Source organism: Sebastes fasciatus, chromosome 13 (assembly GCF_043250625.1).
Source record: "Sebastes fasciatus isolate fSebFas1 chromosome 13, fSebFas1.pri, whole genome shotgun sequence".
In the NCBI taxonomy this organism is placed as follows: domain Eukaryota; kingdom Metazoa; phylum Chordata; class Actinopteri; order Perciformes; family Sebastidae; genus Sebastes; species Sebastes fasciatus.
The window spans coordinates 33274621-33297406 of NC_133807.1; the positions used below are offsets into that span (position 1 = coordinate 33274621).

The 22786-nt window shown below is 41.7% G+C and overlaps 1 protein-coding gene across 2 annotated transcripts in view; it reads left to right on the top strand.

Annotated features, from left to right (window-relative positions):
- The first annotated feature begins 1477 nt into the window (after positions 1 to 1477).
- The window catches only part of sez6l2 (seizure related 6 homolog (mouse)-like 2), a 29303-nt gene continuing 7994 nt past the window's right edge, over positions 1478 to 22786 (top strand). The window contains exons 1-11 of one of the 2 annotated variants that reach the window (XM_074657018.1): positions 1478 to 1694; positions 2387 to 2467; positions 5408 to 5536; positions 6663 to 6881; positions 12674 to 12810; positions 14710 to 14902; positions 15760 to 15945; positions 16030 to 16213; positions 17179 to 17342; positions 18264 to 18458; positions 22559 to 22697. In XM_074657018.1, coding sequence (XP_074513119.1) covers positions 2410 to 2467; positions 5408 to 5536; positions 6663 to 6881; positions 12674 to 12810; positions 14710 to 14902; positions 15760 to 15945; positions 16030 to 16213; positions 17179 to 17342; positions 18264 to 18458; positions 22559 to 22697 — 1604 coding nt within the window. In that variant the 5' untranslated portion in view covers positions 1478 to 1694; positions 2387 to 2409. Of the gene's footprint in view, positions 1695 to 1851; positions 1939 to 2386; positions 2468 to 5407; positions 5537 to 6662; positions 6882 to 12673; positions 12811 to 14709; positions 14903 to 15759; positions 15946 to 16029; positions 16214 to 17178; positions 17343 to 18263; positions 18459 to 22558; positions 22698 to 22786 lie in introns of those variants that run through there. The other variant, XM_074657017.1, reaches the window with a different exon arrangement.

A 22786-nucleotide genomic window follows, 5' to 3' on the forward strand; every position in this document is an offset into this window, starting at 1 on the left:
TAGGCAGCAAAACTACAACTTCTTTAGGTTTAGGCAATAAAACTACAACTTCTTTAGGTTTAGACAATAAAACTATGACTTCATAAGGTTTAGGCAACAAAACTACAACTTCTTTAGGTTTAGGCAGTAAAACTACAACTTCTTCAGGTTTAGGCAACAAAACTACAACTTCTTTAGGTTTAGGCAATAAAACTACAACTTCTTTAGGTTTAGACAATAAAACTACAACTTCTTTAGGTTTAGGCAGCAAAACTACAACTTCTTTAGGTTTAGACAATAAAACTCCAACTTCTTTAGGTTTAGACAATAAAACTCCAACTTCTTTAGGTTTAGGCAATAAAACTACAACTTCTTTAGGTTTAGACAATAAAACTACGACTTCTTTAGGTTTAGACACTAAAACTACAACTTCTTTATGTTTAGGCAGCAAAACTACAACTTATTTAGGTTTAGGCAATAAAACTACGACTTCTTTAGGTTTAGGCAATAAAACTACAACTTCTTTAGGTTTAGGCAACAAAAACAGTTAAGTTTAGGGAAAAACATGTTGTTTTCGGTTAAAATAACTACAAACACAAAGACAACTGCACATTGTTGGTTTCACACAGGATGTGAAATCTGGTTTCCCTGGTGAAAGTCGTGTGTTTACGTCCCATCCATCGTCAACGACCTTCACCCCTTATGGAGTTTCACACCGTCTACACTACAGCACCTGACTTCCACTTCTGCTCCTGTCATAATTCCTACAGTCGCTAGACGTCGCTGTCGTCTTCTTTTATACCTTCTTTCTGCGATCTACCATGTGAATAGATGATTAAAACCTACTAGTGGGTGTAGTAGACACCTTATTGACTCATATCTATGATGCTTATATAGCGGCTGATAACGCCTATTTAATAGTCTGACAACACAGAAAACATGAATGAATGTGTGTGTGTGTGTGTGTGTGTGTGTGTGTGTGTGTGTGTGTGTGTGTGTGCACGTGCGCGCGTGCATGCTTTAAGTGGGAGGGCTCTTCTCTAATAGGCTTATTCCAACGGATCTGTTTTTGTAGTTGCATCCATATATACATGCTATATATGTGATGATACTGCCTCACTGGAAACACACTTAGAGGCTCCTCCAGCACCACAACGCAGGAATCTCTCTTCAGCATTCATTTTGTTTTTGCTCAGCAGCAGCTCAGCTCAGCTCAGCTCAGCTCAGCTCATGTTCTAATGTCCGCATTGCATGTTGGCCCAAACATCCACCCATTATTATACATGCACAAACCATGCACACCGTATATGGCACATGCAAACGTACAGTATTATTTACCCAGTGCGTGCAGCATCTCTCTGCGTGTGTGTCGGATCAGCAGCGTGCTGGTTGGTGGATGTGCGTGTGTCTCCTCCAGCGCGCTCACAGTCACAACGCACTAAATGTGCATGTGCATGTGCGTGCGTGCGTCTCCTCCAGCGCGCTCCGGCTGCAGTTACCGCGCGCCACCGCCAGAGCGCACCTGAAGCCTCCAGCAGCAGCAGCAGCAGCAGATGCCCTCACAGTCACAGTCCCATCATCATCAGAGCCGAATGCGTCAAGCCCACGGTACCCAGCTATCAGCTATAGGGGCATCATCAGCATCTTCTCACCGGGGCCTAGAATAGAGCACCAGGATCCAGAGGACAGAGGACGCATCTTGCAGAAGACAAAAGGTACAGTATAGCTGCTTCAGATGCTCGCTGCTCTCTCTCACAGGAGGGATGCCAAAAAAAAAAAAAAAAAATGCTCCTCTGCACAAAGAGGGCCGGGGGAGGTGCGAGTGATGCCTCCTCGTTTATTAGAGACACATCATTCTGTCACACACCAGGCTGCTTTTATCCTCACCGAGGAAACGCCTCGAATAACAAGCAGAGGGGCTTTTATTCTCACCATTAACAGGTTGATCAATAGATTCAGGTTTGTGCTGGATTTTTTTTTTTGGAATAGCGCATTTCTTCGTGCATGTTATTGCAGATTTGGGTGAGAAAAAATGCAGCTGAATATTTAACCTTATATGCGACATGCATCTTCCTTTTATTAGATTGCACATATATCTCATGAATTGATGTATTTTGCAGATTGATGGAGCTGTTCCACCATCACATCGCAGTGATCCTCTAATCCGAGTCATTGTGGCCTCTGTGTGATGTAAACATCTGCTCTGTAGCCAACCTGACAGTGTTTTACATGATGTGACTAATAATTGATCCATTAATTAGCACACTCCAGTCAGCATGGATTATGTTTAAGCCTCCTGCAGTAATTATAAGATACTAATATAATATAACAGTCATTGTTCTCTTTTTTTCTCTTTCATCATGATGACATAATAGTTTGCTAATCAAAGCTCTTTTAACCTTCTCAGGTCATTCAGTTTTATCCAAAGCCATGGGGTTCGCACGCCTTGCTGTGATGCTTTCTATCACCATGATCCACCTGGTTTCAGGTAACTCTGTGTGTGTGTGTGTGTGTGTGTGTGTGGGTGTGGGTGTGTGTGTGTGTGTGTGTGTGTGTGTGTGTGTGTGTGTTCTCTTTAAGCATGCTCTTTTGTTGTTCCACCCCAAACATGCACTAAAGCAGACTTTGTTTATCTCAGATCTATAATAATAAATTATTTGCGTTTGCTTGCCATGTCCTGCTGATGATGTCAGGCCAGCGTGGTGGTGAGGGTGTGGAACAGGTTGCTGGTTTACCATCCAACAGGGTGGCTTGTTGTGAGATATTTAAAGGGACTGTTTGTAACTTTCAGAAATGTCTTGTTAACAGCGACACCTGTGGCCGTTAAGTCAACGAAAGTCAGCGTCCTGTTGCTCGCGCTTGTGCTCGCTCTACATAGACATGAAGGAGCGTCGCTCAACACAGTGAGGAGACACACGTCAGCTAAAAGCACAATATCACTATATTTCAGCTGCTTGGCAGTAATGTTAGCTGACCAGACCAAGGTCTCTCCATGAATCAATGCTGATCCTAGTGTTGGCTTTTCCTGCTTCAGCCCCGCAGGAAGAGAAACGTTATCGTCTCCGACCGGGTGCCAGTGTCTCCCTCCGGCACCCGGTTGGAGACGATAACGTTTCTCTCTGCGGAGCCCTGTCACTTCACAAGACACGGGAAACCTCTGTTGGTCTGGAGGAGCTGCAGCAGTTATTTCTGCACAAACGTCCACTGAACATTCACTAGATATTCTCAGAGCTAAACTAACTCTCCTGCAGTGTGGAGTGAGCAGCATGCACGTGTAGAGGTGGAGCGAGACAGCGAGAACGCGCGCGGTGTGTGAGTGAAGGCAGGCAGAGGAGCAGAGTCTCCGGCCACATGCGAGCGCGCATGGGATCCCGACCCGGAAGATTTATACGTGTAAGAAGTTACAAACCGTCCCTTTAAAGGGAATCAATGTACGTTTTTAAACTTTTGTTTTTAATTGTTTAACCGAGTGAACAGATTGTAACCTAACCCTAAAAAATGTCGTGACTTTCTGGGGCTGCGGTCGAATAGTCTTTTTTCTCTTTAGGAAGGTTCCTAACGGAGTGAAATGACCCGGAAGTGTCTCAGTAGCAGCCGTGATAAGAGCTGTTTGAATCCTCTAAATGTTAAAGGAAAGGAGCTTCAATGCTTCCTTTATTATCTCCTTTAGCAGAGGATACACTGGAGCATCCTTTACCAAAGGAAAGGAGAGAATAACATCCCACAATTCCTTGCGGCCGCAGCATTTAAAGCGACGCACCATTCGGCCGCTCATAATAACAAACGATACGCTTATCTTGCATACTATTTTTATATACTAATTGGGATTCATGTTTAATATGAGTGGACAGTTTCACTTTATTTTTAATTAATTATTTATTTTGAGCATGTAACAAGTAAGAAACAAAACAAGAATAACAAATCAAATGAGCAGCAAACTGTCAATTAACAAATAATCATCTTAAATAAATGTTACATATCCCAAAAAGATAAGAGAAGAGAAGAGAAGTATATGGTCCTACACCTTCTCCATAACTAGAACAATTAACTCAATATTTATCATATATTCCTTTGTTTATTTCACCATTATTTACAGGATGTTTCTCACCGGTTGTCCACGTTTAAAGTCAGATGATGCTTTATTATCTGTTGATAGAGTGTTCCAGCAGCAGCAGGAGGACCTGTGGTATCTCTCTTTCACACATCGCAGGTGAAGCAGTCTGTCATTGAAGGAGATTTTTAATAACGCACGGGGGGTCGCAGCGCCTTTTGTAGTCCATCTTCAGAACATTGTAGTTTCACCACGTCACTAACATCCGCCGTCGTCGCATCATCATTACGGAGCGTAATGAAAGAGCAGTTGGATTCTCTAAACACCACGGTCGTCTTCTCCTTCTCATCTTTCCTTGACCTCATGACGTTTTCCATCAAGGTCAAGGAGAAGTGGTTAGGAGAAGACGTTAGGACGTCATTTTTTTATTTTTTGAAAGCAACCTGGGTTTCCTCTATCATCTTTTAATGGGAAGAATGCGGGCAGTGTTTTTTTTCCAGGAAATTCTAACACGTGACGTCATGCGTGGTCGCGGGGTGCCGTTAGTCTCTTCAGCTCCGCTTACAGGGCTAACGGCGTGCAACGATAAACTAACATTGGGTTAGAAATAGGAGTACGCTAACGCCAACAAACGACCAGTCCCCGACCACAACTCAGACTCTGACACAAACTCCACGGAAGCACAAAAAAAACAAACAGAGTTATATCTATATAACATATAGTTATATATATATATATATATATACAGAGAATAAAGTCAGAAGTTTACGAGAAACAAAAGTCTTAATATTATAAAGTAGTAATTTTACGTGTTATTTTCTTTTTTTCTCGTAAAGTTATAACTTTATTCTCGTAATATTCTGACTTTATTGTGTAAATCTCAGATGTTTTTTCCATCAATGTGGCCCTAATACTCCGTAGTACATTGTCTCTTTGGCCCTCACTGCATTAGACTTATATTCTATATACTTAGACTATAAACTGTGTTACCTTCATCACAATGATCACATGTTTTGTGGCTCCAGACAGATTTTTTTTGTTTTGTTCCCTAAAATGTCTCTTTAGATAGTAAAGGTCGCTGACCCCTGGGATAGGAGGAGAGAGGAGAGTAACATAAGATAGATGAACTCCTCATGTCTTGTGCTGTGTTTGTATCTGTGACTGTTTATTTGTTGTATTTCCGTTGTGGGATAAATCCTGGATTGTATATTTGGAAGGTTGACGTTTGTGATTATGTCTGGATGATGTTGAAGTTAATGTTTGGATGATGATGCTGGTGTACGGTGCTGTGGACGGGTTATATGTAAATGATGTTTTGTTTCCATTCATGTTTTTGCATATTATAACAAACTCCGTCATTATTCCTGTTTATTTCAGGTATGAGCTTCATGACTCCTGAGCCTGATACGCCACCAACATCAACCCCAGAGTCCTACCCTCTGGGTGACCTGATCCACGCTGCCCTGCAGAGTAAGGAATACTTAGCAGAGGCTTCTGCGAGCACAGGTACATAATAAATCGTGCACCAGCAACTTCTGTTATCAGTTAAGCTCTGAAGGTTTCTCTATTTCCTGGCATTTCTAAACATAATCATCTTTAGAGAGTCACTTCACCCCCTCTCTCTCTCTGCACCTCTGGGACCACACCTGTAGGAGCGAGACTTTATGGAAAGTAAACAAGAGAGACCCGTCTTTCACTGCTACTATTTACATATCAGCAGCTGTGGAAGAAGAAGTACTCAAGTCTTAACCCCTCTGAGACCCACAATAGAGCCGTTTTAGTCTTCTTTAGGAGGGTCCAGGGGGTCTTTAGGGGGAGATAGCAGGTCAACAGTAGATGTCTTATAGAAGTGGTTTACATCATCTGAAAGCTGGGAACCTGGAGATTTATTTGAGATGCTGCTTAGCAGTGTGCGTCAAGTTCTTCCATCCCCCATGCTCTATTATGTCTCATAAGTTGTTGCAGCAATTTTTGGGTTGATACCATTTGTTACACAGATTTGGTGCTAAATTTAACCATTTTTTATCACTGGAGAATTAATAAAATGATCAATAATCCCTCAAGAATACCACATTGAGACCGCTCGAGGAACACCGTAGAAAAAGCCATGCCGTGATTTGAGATAAAAAACTTTGACATTTTGTAGATTTCTGCAAGAATTGCATTTTTTTGGCGATTGGATGGCGAGCACTTGTGTTGTGTAAACTGCTCAGAAACCCCCTTATTGTCAATCTAGCTAGGAAAGCCATCCATCCTCTGAATGCTCTAGGTCTCTAGTTTGATCCATCCATCCTCTGAATGCTCTAGGTCTCTAGTTTGATCCATCCATCCTCTGAATGCTCTAGGTCTCTAGTCTGATCCATCCATCCTCTGAATGCTCTAGGTCTCTAGTTTGATCCATCCATCCTCTGAATGCTCTAGGTCTCTAGTGGGTACGAGATTCGTAGGTACCCATAGAACCCATTTACATTCACATGTCTTGAGGTCAGAGGTCAAAGGACTCCCCCACATGGTAGCATGACGTAGTTGGTACCGATGGATTCTTTATGTTTTCTAGTTTCATATGATATCTGTGTCTTCACTCTAGCTTTAAAACTACACTACATTGAATTGAACCTTTTGGACTCTGCAGGTACGACCACCAACCCGACGCAGGCCGTTCCTGGACTCGGGCAGACCGAGTCGACGGCGACGGTCATATCACCGGGGCTGCTCACCACGGCTTTAAGCTCCTCTTCCGCTGCCGGCCACCAGACGGGATCGAGGAACACCATGTCCTCGCTGCCCGTAGAGGAGGAGACGACCACCACTCTGATCACCACCACCACCATAACCACCATGCACATGCCAGGTACCCGCATGCCACCGCTCGGCTCCCCCTGAGTCTGGGACTATTCAATCAATCAAACTTTATTCATGTAGCACCTTTCAAACAAGTCAAAATGCAATTCAAAGTGCTGGACAGACGTATTTAAAATGGATTTTAGAGACTAATGCACCAAAACAACCAAGATAAAAGTTCACTGAATAAGAAAGCAATAAAAGATGGATATTTAAGATAATAAAGGATCAATAAAATACAAGGACATAATAAAAATAAATAAATAAAAAATTATGAAACTACACAAAATAAGCAGATTGTATTAAAATAATACAATTTTAATAAAATAAAATAGAATAAAAGAGATAATAATGATCAGCAATAAAAATGTTGATTAAACGAAATAGAGTAAAATAAACATAATGATGATGATAAATAAAATTAGTATAAACAATAAAACCATAAAATTATAAAACACTACATGAAATTGGCAGAAAATTGGATAATCACATGCAGTATAAATGTGTTATTGTCTCCTATTCTAAAATGGTGTGTTGAATATTTCTGCATACTGGGGTCCCTGAACAGTTTTAAATTACATAAATTGGGTATCACTGTAAAGCTGAGACTCTTGTGGATCCAATGAGCCCAACTGGATTCATGTGTGATGATGTTAGTCCTCATAGGAGACATTTCATTGACCTCACTGTATAAAATGACCTGTGGTGACCTCTAGGATAATCACAGCCTCATGAAACTCTACAGCCACAAACTAGAGACCTAGAGCATTCAGAGGATGGATGGATCAAACTAGAGACCTAGAGCATTCAGAGGATGGATGGATCAGACTAGAGACCTAGAGCATTCAGAGGATGGATGGATCAAACAAGAGACCTAGAGCATTCAGAGGATGGATGGATCAGACTAGAGACCTAGAGCATTCAGAGGATGGATGGATCAGACTAGAGACCTAGAGCATTCAGAGGATGGATGGATAAAACTAGAGACCTAGAGCATTCAGAGGATGGATGGATCAAACTAGAGACCTAGAGCATTCAGAGGATGGATGGATCAGACTAGAGACCTAGAGCATTCAGAGGATGGATGGATCAGACTGGAGACCTAGAGCATTCAGAGGATGGATGGATCAGACTAGAGACCTAGAGCATTCAGAGGATGGATGGATCAAATTAGAGACCTAGAGCATTCAGAGGATGGATGGATCAAACTAGAGACCTAGAGCATTCAGAGGATGGATGGATCAGACTAGAGACCTAGAGCATTCAGAGGATGGATGGATCAAATTAGAGACCTAGAGCATTCAGAGGATGGATGGATCAAACTAGAGACCTAGAACATTCAGAGGATGGATGGATCAAACTAGAGACCTAGAGCATTCAGAGGATGGATGGATCAAACTAGAGACCTAGAGCATTCAGAGGATGGATGGATCAAACTAGAGACCTAGAGCATTCAGAGGATGGATGGTTTTCATAGCTAGATTGAAAATAAGGGGGTTTCTGAGCAGTTTACACAAACAGAAGTGTTCGCCATCCAATCGCAGAAAAAATGCAATTCTTGCAGAAATCTCCAAAAAGTCAAAAGTGTTTGATCCCAAGTCACAGCATGTCTTTTTCTCTGGTGTTCCTCAAAGTCTTGGTGTCTTAATGTGGCATTTTAGAGGGATTATTGATCATTTTGATCAAATTCTCCAGTGGTAAAAAAAAATGGCTAAATTGAATCATTTTAAATAATGAATTCATTAATTTATGTTTATTTGTAATTTATGACTAGAAGAACTTGATTGAGCTGCATCTCAAATTAATCTCCAGGTTCCCAGCTTTCAGATGATGTACACCACTTCTATGTGACATCTACTGTTGACCTGCTATCTCCCCCTAAACACCCCCTGAACCCCCCTAAAAAAGACTAAAACGTCTCTATTGTGGGCCTCGGAGGGTTAAACGCTGTCAGCTGAATTACTTTATGACACTTTCTAAAAATCTGCCATATAAGTGAAACATGTTGGATTGTTGTTCTCTTCTATTTCTGATCATTGTTAACCAAATGGACTGTGAAACCCTTTTCCTCTCCAGATGTCGTTTGTATTACAAGATGTGGTCAATAATTTGATTCTACCGAAGCATAGCAGCAGTTTCAGTCATGCGGTCAATAAAATAATTGAATGCAGGGCAATCCGATACACCACAGCTTCACCCAAGGCAGAGCTCAGTGGTAGGAGTTTCTATCCCTCCGCCACTTAGTGATGATGATAAGCCAGGTTGTCATTATTATCGCCCTGTCCTGCAAGCTGGAAGTCGAGGCAGAAATGTGCTGCTCCTCGCCACTCGTCTGAGATAAAACATGTCATTATACTGTGGTTGGTAGTTTATTTGTTGTTGTGACAGGACCAGGGTTATTATAGTAAACTCAAACTGAAAGTAAAATGAAAATAAGCAATGAAAAACATTTTTAGTAGGGTTGTTAATCGATTAATTGCAAAAAATTGTATCTGTTCAAAATCTACCTTAAAGGGAGATTTGTCCAGTATTTAACACTCTTATCAACATGGGAGTGGGACAATTTGCTGACTTTTTATTCATTTTTCAGGCATTTTTTTTGGACATTTTTTAGACATTTTTCTGTCTTTTTTCTCAGAAAGTTTTTAGACACTTTTTAGACAATTTTCAGACTTTTTTTCATTTTTCAGACACTTTTTTGGACATTTTTTTTTGGGACCCCTTTGAAAAATGGACATGATAGTTGTGTAAGTTTGGAGCGTTATTCAACCTCCTTCATGACCAGTATTTTATGTTTAATTGTTCAACACTTTGGTCAACTGTTGTTGTTTTTAAATGTGCTTTATAAATACATTCTGATCGGATCGGGCAGTACCAGTCGAAGGCGGATGTGGTCGTCCAGCAAACGTATAACCTTGCTGGTCATTCATCTTGGAACCCAACAAAAACAGATCTTAGCAGCAATGCACAAATGTTCCTAAATCTTATTTCATAAAACTCGTAAAGGATTTTATCTCCACAGCAGCTTCACGTGCATGTTTTCATTGTATGTTCACCACAAAGGTTGGCTCTGGAACTCAGTGATGTTTCCTTTTATCCATTTGGTATTTTTGATGATTTGCACAGTCGGGGATGGGTGTGTCTCTGGCTGTCCAGCTGTGCACAGCTGTTTTGGTGTCAAGGATGATTTGCATCTCTTACTACTGACCTACTTGAAACAGCTCAGGGTGTGTTTCTGTCACTTACGTTGAAGGATGCCGTAAAAGGCTCTTGTATGTTCGTTATTATTGACAAATTTTATACATTCCTCAGCCGTTATTTGCAGTTTTAATTTAATTCTAGCAATAATGTCCACCGAGCAGAGTCTGACCTGTATGGTTATAATTCTTGTCAGCATCAGCCAGACACAATTACTTGCAGGATCAAGGTCTTGGTTTCAGCTCACTAAATCAATACGGCATCGCCAGATATCTGACAGCAGCGAGAGACGTTATCTGTTGCCCGTCTGCACCCTCTGTGTTGAGCAATCATTTAATTCCAGCACAAGCACACATGCCTCAATCAATGCAGAACCTTGAATACATGGTGAGCAACCAGCGCCGGGTATTGTGCTTCCTATACTGTATGTGCCTCTGCACACATCTAACGCTTTTTCTGATAACGAGGAATTCTGCATAACTTCTCAGTTTATGCAGCGCAGACTGTCAGGAGTGTAGGAGGCATCCTGGAGAATCAGTGGACACACGGTTCAGTAAAAGACACTGTAACTGTAACTCATCTTCACATCAGTGAACGCTCACAGCAGCGATCCTCATCCAAAAAACATAAGGTTACTGGGACGCAACAGCATCGTGCCTCATCTGCTGCTTTCTGTGTAACATATCGCCTGCAGAAATGTTTAGTTAACCCTCTGAGACCCACAATAGAGCCGTTTTAGTCTCTTTAGGGGGGTCCAGGGGGTGTTTAGGGGGAGATAGCAGGTCAACAGTAGATGTCGTATAGAAGTGGTGAACATCATCTGAAAGCTGAGAACCTGAAGATTAATTTGAGATCCTTCTAATAGTGAAAGTGTATAAGGGCTCAGAACATTCTGATAGAAGTATATGATGGTCATCCCCATGCTCTATTATGTCTCCTAAGTTGTTGCAGCAAATTTTTGGGTTGATACCATTTGTTACACAGATTTGATGCTAAATTTTTTTTAAAAATTACCACTGGAGAATTGATAAAAATGATTATTAATCCCTCCAAAATACCACATTAAGACACCAAGACCTTGAGGAACACCAGAGAAAAAGCCATGCTGTGATTTGGGATCAAAAACGTTTTGACATTTAGGAGATTTCTGCAAGAATTGCATTTTTTTTTCGCCGATTAGATAGCGAGCACCTGTGTTGTGTAAACTGCTCAGAAACCCCCTTATTGTTAATCTAGCAAGGAAAGCCATCCATCCTCTGAATGCTCTAGGTCTCTAGTCTGATCCATCCATCCTCTGAATGCTCTAGGTCTCTAGTCTGATCCATCCATCCTCTGAATGCTCTAGGTCTCTACTTTGATCCATCCATTCTCTGAATGCTCTAGGTCTCTACTCTGATCCATCCATCCTCTGAATGCTCTAGGTCTCTAGTCTGATCCATCCATCCTCTGAATGCTCTAGGTCTCTAGTTTGATCCATCCATCCTCTGAATGCTCTAGGTCTCTAGTCTGATCCATCCATCCTCTGAATGCTCTAGGTCTCTAGTCTGATCCATCCGTCCTCTGAATGCTCTAGGTCTCTAGTTTGTGGCAGTACAGTTTCATGAGGCTGTGATTATCCTAGAGGTCATCACAGGTCATTTTATACTTTGAGGTCACATTTAAAAAAATAGAGACTAACATCATCACACATGAATACAGTTGGGCTCATTGGATCCTCAAGAGTCTCAGCTTTCATACTGCATGAAAAAAACTGCATTGTTTTTGCCCCCAAACTGCATGTGATGATCATAAAGTGGGCATGTCTGTAAAGGGGAGACTCGTGGGTACCCATAGAACCCATTTACATTGACATATCTGGAGGTCAGAGGTCAAGGGACCCCTTTGAAAATGGACATGACAGTTTTTCCTCGCTAAAATCTAGCCCAACTTTGGAGCGTTATTTCCTGACAAGCTAGTATAACATGGTTGGTGCCGATGGATTCATCAGGTTTTCTAGTTTCATATGATATCTTTAGCTTCACTCTAAAGCTGAACCTACCAAAGCCTCTGAAAGACAGTAAAGTCAGTCTCGGGTCTCAGGGCGTTGTTTCTTTATAGCATGGACCGTTATTGTGTCAAAATATGGATTTCTTCAGTAAGTAGCCGTGCAATAAGCGGGATAATGTACAGCTAGCGGGTCATTGTTGTGAAATAAACCCTGATGCATATTGGAGAAGTTGGCCTGGACTCTCCTCTCAGTTCGCTGTAGTTGGGAGGACACAGCTTTTAATTGGTGGGGAGACTTGATTTCCCTCATGTGTACTGGGCTTCATGCACGCTGACTTGGCTTTGCACGGTGCATCCTTGATTCCAAAAGTCCGTCACTGGCTGTAGAAATATCAGCTGGGGGGGGGGAGCGAAGCCAAGAAGCGTTTTAGTTCTTGAACTATTAAGTCAAACTATTGTGAGTCATGCTCTTGTTATATACATATATTTATATATGTATATATGTTTGCTAAAGTGTTCCTGTATTAAAAACACTTTCTTCTTCTCCTCCTCCCCTCTCTCTCTCTCTCTCTCTCTCTCTCTCTCTCTCTCTCTCTCTCTCTCTCTCTCTCTTCACAGTACAGTGCAATGCGACTTTGTCAGCAATGGAGGATGTTGTCGAGTCACCAGATCCGGCATCGTCGTCCTCGTCTTTTTCCCCTCTGGAGTGCACCTACAGCATCACTGTGTACGCAGGTTACGGTGTGGAAATTCAGGTAAAGTGCGTCATCTCCTGAATCCATAATCACGCATCTTTTCAAATATTAAAAAACGTTTTTTTCCCCACTGTGAAATAGTCCATTATAATATTATCTTTGAACTGATTGTGTAGGCTGCATAGGAAAATAGTGACACAGAAATCTGATTATTAGATTTTTTTTTATTTCATGTGATCTCAGATATCTGTCAAATTACTAAACAAGTTTGAAATATACTCAAGCCTGTCTAATACATAGTGGGAGTATATCGAGAAGGTAAATCATGTATAAAAACACAGAAGTAATCACATGGGAGTGCACTATAAGTCTGATAATAATTCTATTTTTTAGCTCATAAGTGATAAGGGATAATGTACAGCTAGCGGGTCATTGTTGTGAAATAAACCTGAACTCTCTCATCACAACAATGACCCGCTAGCTGTACATTATCCCGCTTATTACACGGCTACTTATTGAAGAAATCAATAATTTGACACAAAAACGGTCCTCCAGAGTCCGACATCAGAGCTGCGCCCATGGCAACGGTCTGTTATACATAGCAACAGTCTGTTATACATAGCAACGGTCTGTTAAACGTAGCAACGGTCTGTTATACGTAGCAACGGTCTGTTATACGTAGCAACGATCTGTTATACGTAGCAACGGTCTGTTATACATAGCAACGGTCTGTTATAAAGAAATAACAGACCGTAGAACGCATCATTGACCAATCAGAATCGAGTTTTCAATACACGATACTTGGGTGGCGATTCGATATGTATTGAGATTTGTAAGTATTGCGTTTCAATATTACGATTTATTGTGATTGTTGTTAACTTGTTAACCTCTAAACCATGGAGGGAAAAAGTTAAATAATACACTTCTAGGGACTTTTATTTTGGAAAATCTCTAAATGAATCCAGTAAAAATGTTTGATTTTCAGCATGTACGAAGTCAGAGATGTCCTGAAGTCAAATATATCAGGATCATTGTCAGGAATTATTTATTATCCAGCAACCCAAAAATCAAAGAATAAAGACATTTCCCTCACAGATTAGTGGTGTTTTCTTTTTAATCTATAAGGGACATGTAATGTTTTATACTTCTGGTGAATATAATCCATCAATCTTATTTCCATAGATGTATTTTGTATATACAGTTCCCTTTGTTAACACCTTTATTTTGAAAAGCAGACGTAGTCCCACGTGTCTACTTCCTCTAACTTCTCCAAGGTGGTCTCTAGCTCTCCCGTCAGCTCCGTTCTCTTTATCCATCCATGGTCAGCTCCATCGGGGCCGTTTCAATGCAGAGAACACAAATGTCAGTATCTGGGTGCTCTACAGTCGTAGCGTCGGCCCATTTGACCACGGAGACGAGAGCGACACGGCCGGCTCCACCGCCACGTTACCTCCATACCATAACGTTACCGCCATACCACAACGTTTCCTGTCCGTGACGGAGTTAGCATGCAGCTTTAGCTCTGCTCTGTCTAGCTCTGCTTTTCCTGTCAATGTGTGAAACCCAAAGTGTTTCCATCCTTTACTGGATGTGTAGTGTTTACCACGCTGGATTTAACATGTGAGGGTGTAGGTCGTATCCACGACGACCCTCCAACGTTTTAGACTCTCTGAGGTTTGTTTTGGTTGACGGATACGGAACGGATATGACGTCACGTTACTCAGACTACCACAATAAAAGTGGTAACTTCCTTCTACCTCCACATAGACTCAGATGAAGCAGATAGATTAAGACCATCTCACACAGCTCATTCTCTATTTATGTTTCTCCTTTGTTCATCTTAAAGGTGCCATGTTGAAGGTATAGTAGATGTGTCAGTGACTCTGATTGAAGTGTATTTATTAAAGACAGCCGCCAGAACAGGTTGACTTCATTATCTCCTCTTCTTTCCCTCTCTAGGTGAGGAAGGTCAATCTTTCTAAGAAAGAGTCTCTGACGATCATGGGCTATGGAGGTTTGGGACCAGAGCTCTTAGCCAACGAGACCCTGATGAGAGAAGGTCAGGTGATCCGCAGTACAACCAATCAGGTGTACATTCACTATCGCAGCCTCCGACAGACCAACCACGGCGTGTTCAGCCTCCACTATCAAGGTAAACTAACTACAAGCAGCAGATCTTTTCATTACGATCTATTGTTACACATATTTGGTGCTAAATTTAACTGTTTTTTAACCACTGGAGAATTGATAAAAAATGATCAATAATCCCTCCAAAATGCCACATTAAGACACCAAGACCTTGAGGAACACCAGAGAAAAAGTCATGCTGTGATTTGGAATCAAAAACTTTTGACATTTTGGAGATTTCTGCAAGAATTGCATTTTTCAGCGATTGGCTGGCGAGCACTTCTGTTGTTTAAACTGCTCAGAAACCCCCTTATTGTCAATCTAGCTAGGAAAGCCATCCATCCTCTGAATGCTCTAGGTCTCTAGTCTGATCCATCCATCCTCTGAATGCTCTAGGTCTCTAGTTTGATCCATCCATCCTCTGAATGCTCTAGGTCTCTAGTCTGATCCATCCATCCTCTGAATGCTCTAGGTCTCTAGTTTGATCCATCCATCCTCTGAATGCTCTAGGTCTCTAGTCTGATCCATCCATCCTCTGAATGCTCTAGGTCTCTAGTCTGATCCATCCATCCTCTGAATGCTCTAGGTCTCTAGTTTGTGGCTGTAGAGTTTCATGAGGCTGTGATTATCCTAGAGGTCACCACAGGTCATTTTATACAGTGAGGTCAATGAAATGTCTCCTATGGGGACAATAGTGACACATGAAAGTTGTTTGACGGCATGGTAAAGTGTAGGTGACGGTGAGGGCCTAGAGATTTCTGATCAGCGTGCAGAGCAGACATCCACCAGGAGACGAGGATGTTGAAAATGTGAGAGGAAAAGATCCTTTTTTTAACTTTTTATCTTCCATTCTACAAAATGAATTCTTTGTTTCATCGACAGCCTTCCTGCTGTCCTGCCCGTTCCCTCAGTCTCCGGAGGGCGGCGGAGTGACCGTGACCGACATCCATCCCGGAGGTCAGGCCCACTTCCACTGTGATCCGGGTTTCCAGGTCCGCGGCCACGAGGTGGCAACTTGTGTCAACACGACGCAACCGCACTGGAGCACCGCTGAGCCGCAGTGTGTCGGTCAGTGAACTCATTCAGACGCAACGACGCCGGCTCGTCTTTAGGTCACAATGTGATTGACAATAACGTTCTTTTTGTCCTTAGCGGTGTCTTGTGGAGGGTGGATCCGTAATGCAACCGTGGGACGGATACTGTCTCCACCTCCTCCGACTATCAGCAACCACAGTAATGGAAACAACCTGAGCTGCCACTGGCTGATAGAAGCCAAAGAGGGACACAGACTGCACCTCCACTTCGAGAGGATCGCACTGGATGAAGACGATGATAAGTACGTTTGTGTTTCCACTTCTTTGTGATCAGGATAACGGGTGTGTGAGTGGCACTGAATGAGGCTTGGTGGTAATATATGACATGTATATATACTGTACATATACACACATAGACAGTATATATATACAGACACATACAAGTAACTGTCCTTTTATGTGTAGAGGTTAGGGGGAGCAAGAGAAAAATAAATAAATAAATAAATAAGTTAATAAATAAATAAGTAAATAAATAAGTAAATAGATAAGTAAATAAGTAAATAAATAAGTAAATAAATAAATAAATAAATAAATAAGTAAATAAATAAATAAGTAAATAAAATAAATAAGTTAATAAATAAATAAGTAAATAAATAAGTAAATAGATAAGTAAATAAATAAATAAGTAAATAAATAAGTAAATAAATAAATAAGTAAATAAAATAAATAAGTAAATAAATAAATAAGTAAATAAATAAATAAATACATATATGTACTCACACACACATACGTATATATTAATAATAATGAATAATAATAATGACGTTATGATAATAATATCAATAACAACAATAACATCAATACCAATAATAATAAGTGAAAAACAAAAAATAAATAAATAAATAAAAAGTGTTTTAAGTTGATTCGTAGATCGTTTTAGTGTAACTGCGTGTATTTGTGTGTGAACAGAATCAGTTTTTCTGACTCTGGTTTTAGAACTGCAGCGAGTACACGTCTTTATTTTACTTTAAAAAATAAGGTTTGTATTTTTTGAACGTTCCTCTCAGAGTGAGATCAGTGCGGCCGTGGGACTGATGATGCTTGGGAATGTTTTGTTCTGATTAAACCAAGGTGGGTGGTGATGATGCACAAGATGAGGATAATGATTGGCAGTGGCAATGACAAGGATTTTGTTATTCAGAATAGGTAGCGTCCCTTTCTTCTCACGCTCACGTCGGTGCTGATCTCTGTGCTCTGTTCCTCTCAGGTTAATCGTGCGCAGTGGAAACAACTCCCTGTCTGCGCCGCTCTTTGACTCGGACCTGGACGACGTCCCCGAGCGCGGGTTGCTGAGCGAGAGCGCCACGCTGTACCTGGAGCTCACCGCCGACTCGTCCTCCATCCCCCTGCTGCTGGCGCTGCGATACGAGGGTGAGCGCCGGAGACACTCGCAGCCTCACGGGTGGTCTTTTCCACATTCAGCAAAAAAAACAAAAACACAAAGGCAGTGTGTCGCTGCATATCCTTCTGACCTCATTAGTATCATATTTAATACCAGCGTCAGATATGATTCATTATAGAATGAATCCACCAGTACATCATCTGAAAGCTGGGAACCTCAAGATTAATTTGAGATGCAGCTCAGTGTGTCAAGTTGTGTATAAGTGTTTAGAACATTCTGATAGAAGTATATGATGTCCATCCCAATGCTCTATTATGTCTCATAAGTTGTTGCAGCAGTTTTTGGGTTGATACCATTTGTTACACAGATTTGGTGCTAAATTTAACCATTTTTTACCACTGGAGAATTGATAAAAATGATAAATAATCCCTCCAAAATACCACATTAAGACACCAAGACCTTGAGGAAACACCATAGAAAAAGCCATGCTGTGATTTGGGATCAAAAACTTTTGACATTTGGAGATTTCTGCAAGAATTGCATTTTTTCTGCGATTGGATGGCGAACACTTGTGTTGTGTAAACTGCCCAGTAACCCCCTTATTGCATGCATAAAACTGTTAAGTTATGACTTTATTCTCGTAATATTCTGACTTTATTCTGTAAATCTCAGATGTTTTTCCCTCAATGTGGCCCTAATACTCCGTCGTACATTGTCTCTTTGGCCCTCACCGCATTAGACTTATATTCTATATACTTAGACTATAAACTGTGTTACCTTCATCACAATGTTTTGCGGCTCCAGATAGATTTTTTTTTTTTGCATAAAATGTCTCTTTTGGTAGTAAAGGTCGCTGACCCCTGTTCTAGTAGAAACCCCAAATGCAAGTACGCACCTGAAGATAAGTTCTCCTCTTTAATATCCGTTCTTTGTTTGTTTGTGTTTTTTAGCGTTCGATGACGAACACTGCTGGGAGCCCTACATGCCTCACGGAAACTTCAGCAGCAGCGACATCACCTTCCAGCTGGGCACCACCGTGACCTTCACCTGCTCCCCGGGCTTCGTCATGGAGCAGGGATCAGGGACCATCGAGTGTGTCGACCCCAGCAACCCCCACTGGAATGACAGCGAGCCCGTGTGCAGAGGTACGTTTCAGGGTTGAGCTTCGGGTTGTATTATGAATAAGTTGATTTAACCCTTTGAGACCCACAATAGAGCTCTTTTCTTAGCGGGGTCCAGAGGGTCTTTAGGGGGAGATAGCAGGTCAACAGTAGATGCCACATAGCAGTGGTGTACATCATCTGAAAGCTGGGAACCTGAAGATAAATTTGAGATGCAGCTTAGAACATTCTTATAGAAGTATATGATGGTGACACCATGCTCTGTTATGTCTCATAAGTTGTTGCAGCAATATTTGGGTTGATTCCATTTGTTACACAGATTTGGTGCTAAATTTAACCATTTTTTTAACCACTGGAGAATTGATAAAAAATGATCAATAATCCCTCTAAAATACCACATTAAGACACCAAGACCTTGAGGAACACCAGAGAAAAAGCCATGCTGTGATTTGGGATCAAAAACGTTTTGACATTTGGAGATTTCTGCATTTTTCGGCGATTGGTGTAAACTGCTCAGAAACCCCCTTATTGTCAATGTAACTAGGAAAGCCATCCATCCTCTGAATGTGATTATCATAAAGTGTGCATGTCTGTAAAGGGGAGACTCGTGGGTACCCATAGAACCCTTTTTCATTCACATATCTGGAGGTCAGAGGTCAAGGGACCCCTTTGAAAATGGACATGACAGTTTTTCTTCACCAAGAAGTAGCCCAACTTTGGAGCGTTATTGAGCCTCCTTCCCAACAAGCCATCATGGCGTGGTTACCATGGTTACTATCATGGCTGTTGGTACCAATGGATTCTGTAGGTTTTCTAGTTTCATCTGATATCTGTGTCTTCACTCTAACCCTAAAACTGAACCTACTAGAGCCTCTGAAAGACAGTAAAGTCAGTCGGGATAACCCGCGATGAATTAAATCTGATGTTTTTTTTATTTCCTTTAATCAGAATTCAAACGTTCTTATTCCGTGTCCGTTCTTCTGTTCTGTTTCTGGGCTTCATTTTCTTCATTTAACTAAACCTAAATCTACTTATCCACACCGAGTTTTGTAAGTCTCTAACTGCATGAAGTGAGAACGTCATTTATTTGATTCATTATTGGGTGCCTGCCCTGAAGCGTCAAGATGTTGTAGCTTGAAGAGAAGACTGTGTCGGCCACGCTGACTGTGGTGTCATCTGCTGAACTGCTGGCGTGCTGCGAGAAGTGAGATAAACAGAGAGAGACTGTGGCGGATATAAAACCGGCTGAGACGTTGCAGCGGGTCAGGTGTTATAGTTTCAGATCTGCTGTTTGGTATTTCTGCCTGTAGCTCGTAACACAGAGAAGTACAGAGACGGCTGGATATCAGTGACTTCAGTTCAGTTTAGATATGAATTCAATCATAAAACATAATGGAGATATGTGAACTGGGACATCCTGATAAGCTATCTGAAGCTTGAACATAGAGGCCCAGACACGAAGCTAACGATACGCCGATCAGCCGTAACATTATGACCACCTGCCTCGTACAGAGTAGGTCCCCCTTTTGCTGCCCTGACCCGCGGAGGCATGGACTCCACTAGACCTCTGAAGGTCTGCTGAGGTATCTAGCACCAAGCCGTCAGTAGCAGATCCTTTAAGTCCTGTAAGTTGCGAGGTGGGGCCTCCGTGGATCGGACTTGTTCGTCCAGCTCATCCCACAGATGCTCCATTGGATCGAGATCTGGAGAATTTGGAGATCGAGTCAACACCTCCAACTCGTTGCCTTCCACATGATGTAAAAGATGATTCATCAGACCGGGCCACCTTCTTCCATTACTCCATGGTCCAGTTCTGATGCCCATTGTAGGCGCTTTTTGGTCGGTGGACACGGGTCAGCGTGGGGCACCCTGACCGGTCTGCGCCTACACAACCCCATACGCAACAAACTGCTCCTCACTGTGTGTTCTGACTCCTTTCCATCAGCAGTTTGAGCTCCAGTAGCTCTTCTATTGGATCCCCACGTGCATCAACGAGCCTCGGGTCTGACCCTGTCGCCGGTTCACCGGTTCTCCTTCCTTGGACCACTTTTGGTAGGTCCTGACCACTGCAGACCAGGAACATCCCACAAGAGCTGCAGTTCTGGAGATGCTCTGACCCGGTCATCTAGCCAGCACTATTTGGCCCTTGTTGTCAAAGTGGCTCACATCCTTACGCTGGCCCATTTTTTCTGCTTCCAACACAAAGTCCAAAGTTCAAAATGTTCACCTGCTGTCTAATATATCCCCCCACTGCCAGGTGCCATGGTAACGAGCTAATCCATGTTATTGACTTCACCTCTCAGTGGTCTGAATGTTACGGCTGATCGGTGTGTATTTTAAATGCTAACTTGTTGTGATTCACGTGGTGAAGAGGTCGGAGTCAAAGTTAGAATACTTGTATTATTATTCCATTTTAGTTTAGTGTTCAGGGTGTTTGCTTGTTTTAGTTTAGTTAATTTTTTTCAGAAAGGTTTAGTTTTTATTCGGGCTGTCAGAGTAACCCCGATAATAAGGTGTTAACGCAGATTCGTTTTAACGACACAAATTTCTTTAACGCATTAACGCAACTTGCGATTTTAAGGTTGTAGCGGGCTCAGTTTTCAATTTAGAATGAAGAGCATATGAAACTATAAAACCTGATGAATCCATCGGTACCAACCAGGTCACACTAGCTGGTCATGAAGGAGGATAAATAACGCTCCAAACATACACTAAATTTAGGCGAGGAAGTAGGTTCTATGGGTACCCACGAGTCTCCCCTTTACAGACATGCCCACTTTATGATCATCACATGCAGTTTGGGGCAAGTCATAGTCAAGTCAGCACACTGACACACTGACAGCTGTTGTTGCCTGTTGGGCTGCAGTTTGCCATGTTATGATTGGAGCATATTGTTTTATGCTAAATGCAGTACCTGTGAGGGTTTCTGATCAATATCTGTCATTGTTTTGAGTTGTTAATTGATTTACAATAATAAATATATACAAACATTTGCATAAAGCAGCATATTTGTCCACTCCCATGTTGATAAGAGGATTAAATACTTGACAGATCTCCCTTTAAGGTTCATTTAGAACAGATAAAAAATGTGTGATTAATCACGATTAAATATTTTAATTGATTAACAGCCCTTGTTTTTATATATGTACTTTTAGTTTGTTTATGTTAGGGCCAGCTATAATGTCTCAGACATACAGTATGCAGCTACATATACATAAACAGTACATGGTGGGAGAACTGTGTAGGAACGGCCGTAATGTTTAGAGTCCGATGTGAAGCGATTGCGGCAGAAGTGATATATTAGAGCTGAAAAACTGAAACTGAAATGAATTTACGTTTATTTTTATTTAATTTGTATTAGTTTTAGTATAGTTTTTCTTAAAGGATGTAATTTTTATTTTAGTTTCAACAATATTTTCACTTCTTATTCTAGTTTTAGTTGACTATAATAACCCCGGACAGAGTTGTCTTGAGGGCTGTCTCTCTCTCTCTCAGAGGGGAAACTGTTTACGGAGTGAGCTGAGGGATCAGCTGGTGGTGTCTGTGATTGGTAATCTTTTTATAGTGTTTATCCTGCTCATATCTGCCCGTTATCACCACTTGTGTGCGTCTGCGTGTCTGGCTTCACAGTTTTATGCCTCAGTTTTAACAGGTCGTGCTTCGTATGAGAGAGGAAGTCCTGGCGTCGTATGAGAAGTCGGCAGCGACCGAATGTGTTCTCTCAGGCAAAAAACAAAAAGGGTTTGCATAGAAATAAAAGTGCTGCATCGCTGCAGTTTAAAGCTGTCGTCTCCCTCCTGCGAGGACAGGATGTTGTTAATGTTAATGTGAAGTAATGAGGCAAAATGTCATTCTTCATATTCTGTAATTGATCTGCGTGTCGCTGCAGAATAATAAACAACAGGGAAATAAAAGTGTTGAAGTACACCGTTGGAAACAGCACAGATGTGTCACCTAATGAAAGATTTACTTCTACCATTCAGCACATCTCCCTTCTTTATGTGCCTTCTGAAATCTTCACTCTCCCTCCATTAATAATTCATCCTTCTCCACAGTTTCTGTTGTTATTTCATCATCCCTTTCATCATCATCCTCTCGTCTCGTCTCTTCTTTTTCTCTGCCAGCTCTGTGCGGAGGCGAGCTGACCGAGCCGTCGGGTACCATCCTGTCTCCTGATTGGCCCCAGAGCTACTCCAAGGGGCTGGACTGTGTGTGGCAGATCCACGGCAACGAGGAGAAACGCGTCGAACTGGACGTCCAGATGTGAGTGTTGATAATTCAAGCTGTTGGCAATTAACCCTGAAGTCGTTTTTTAGGGGGGTCCAGGGTGTGTTTAGGGGGAGATAGCAGGT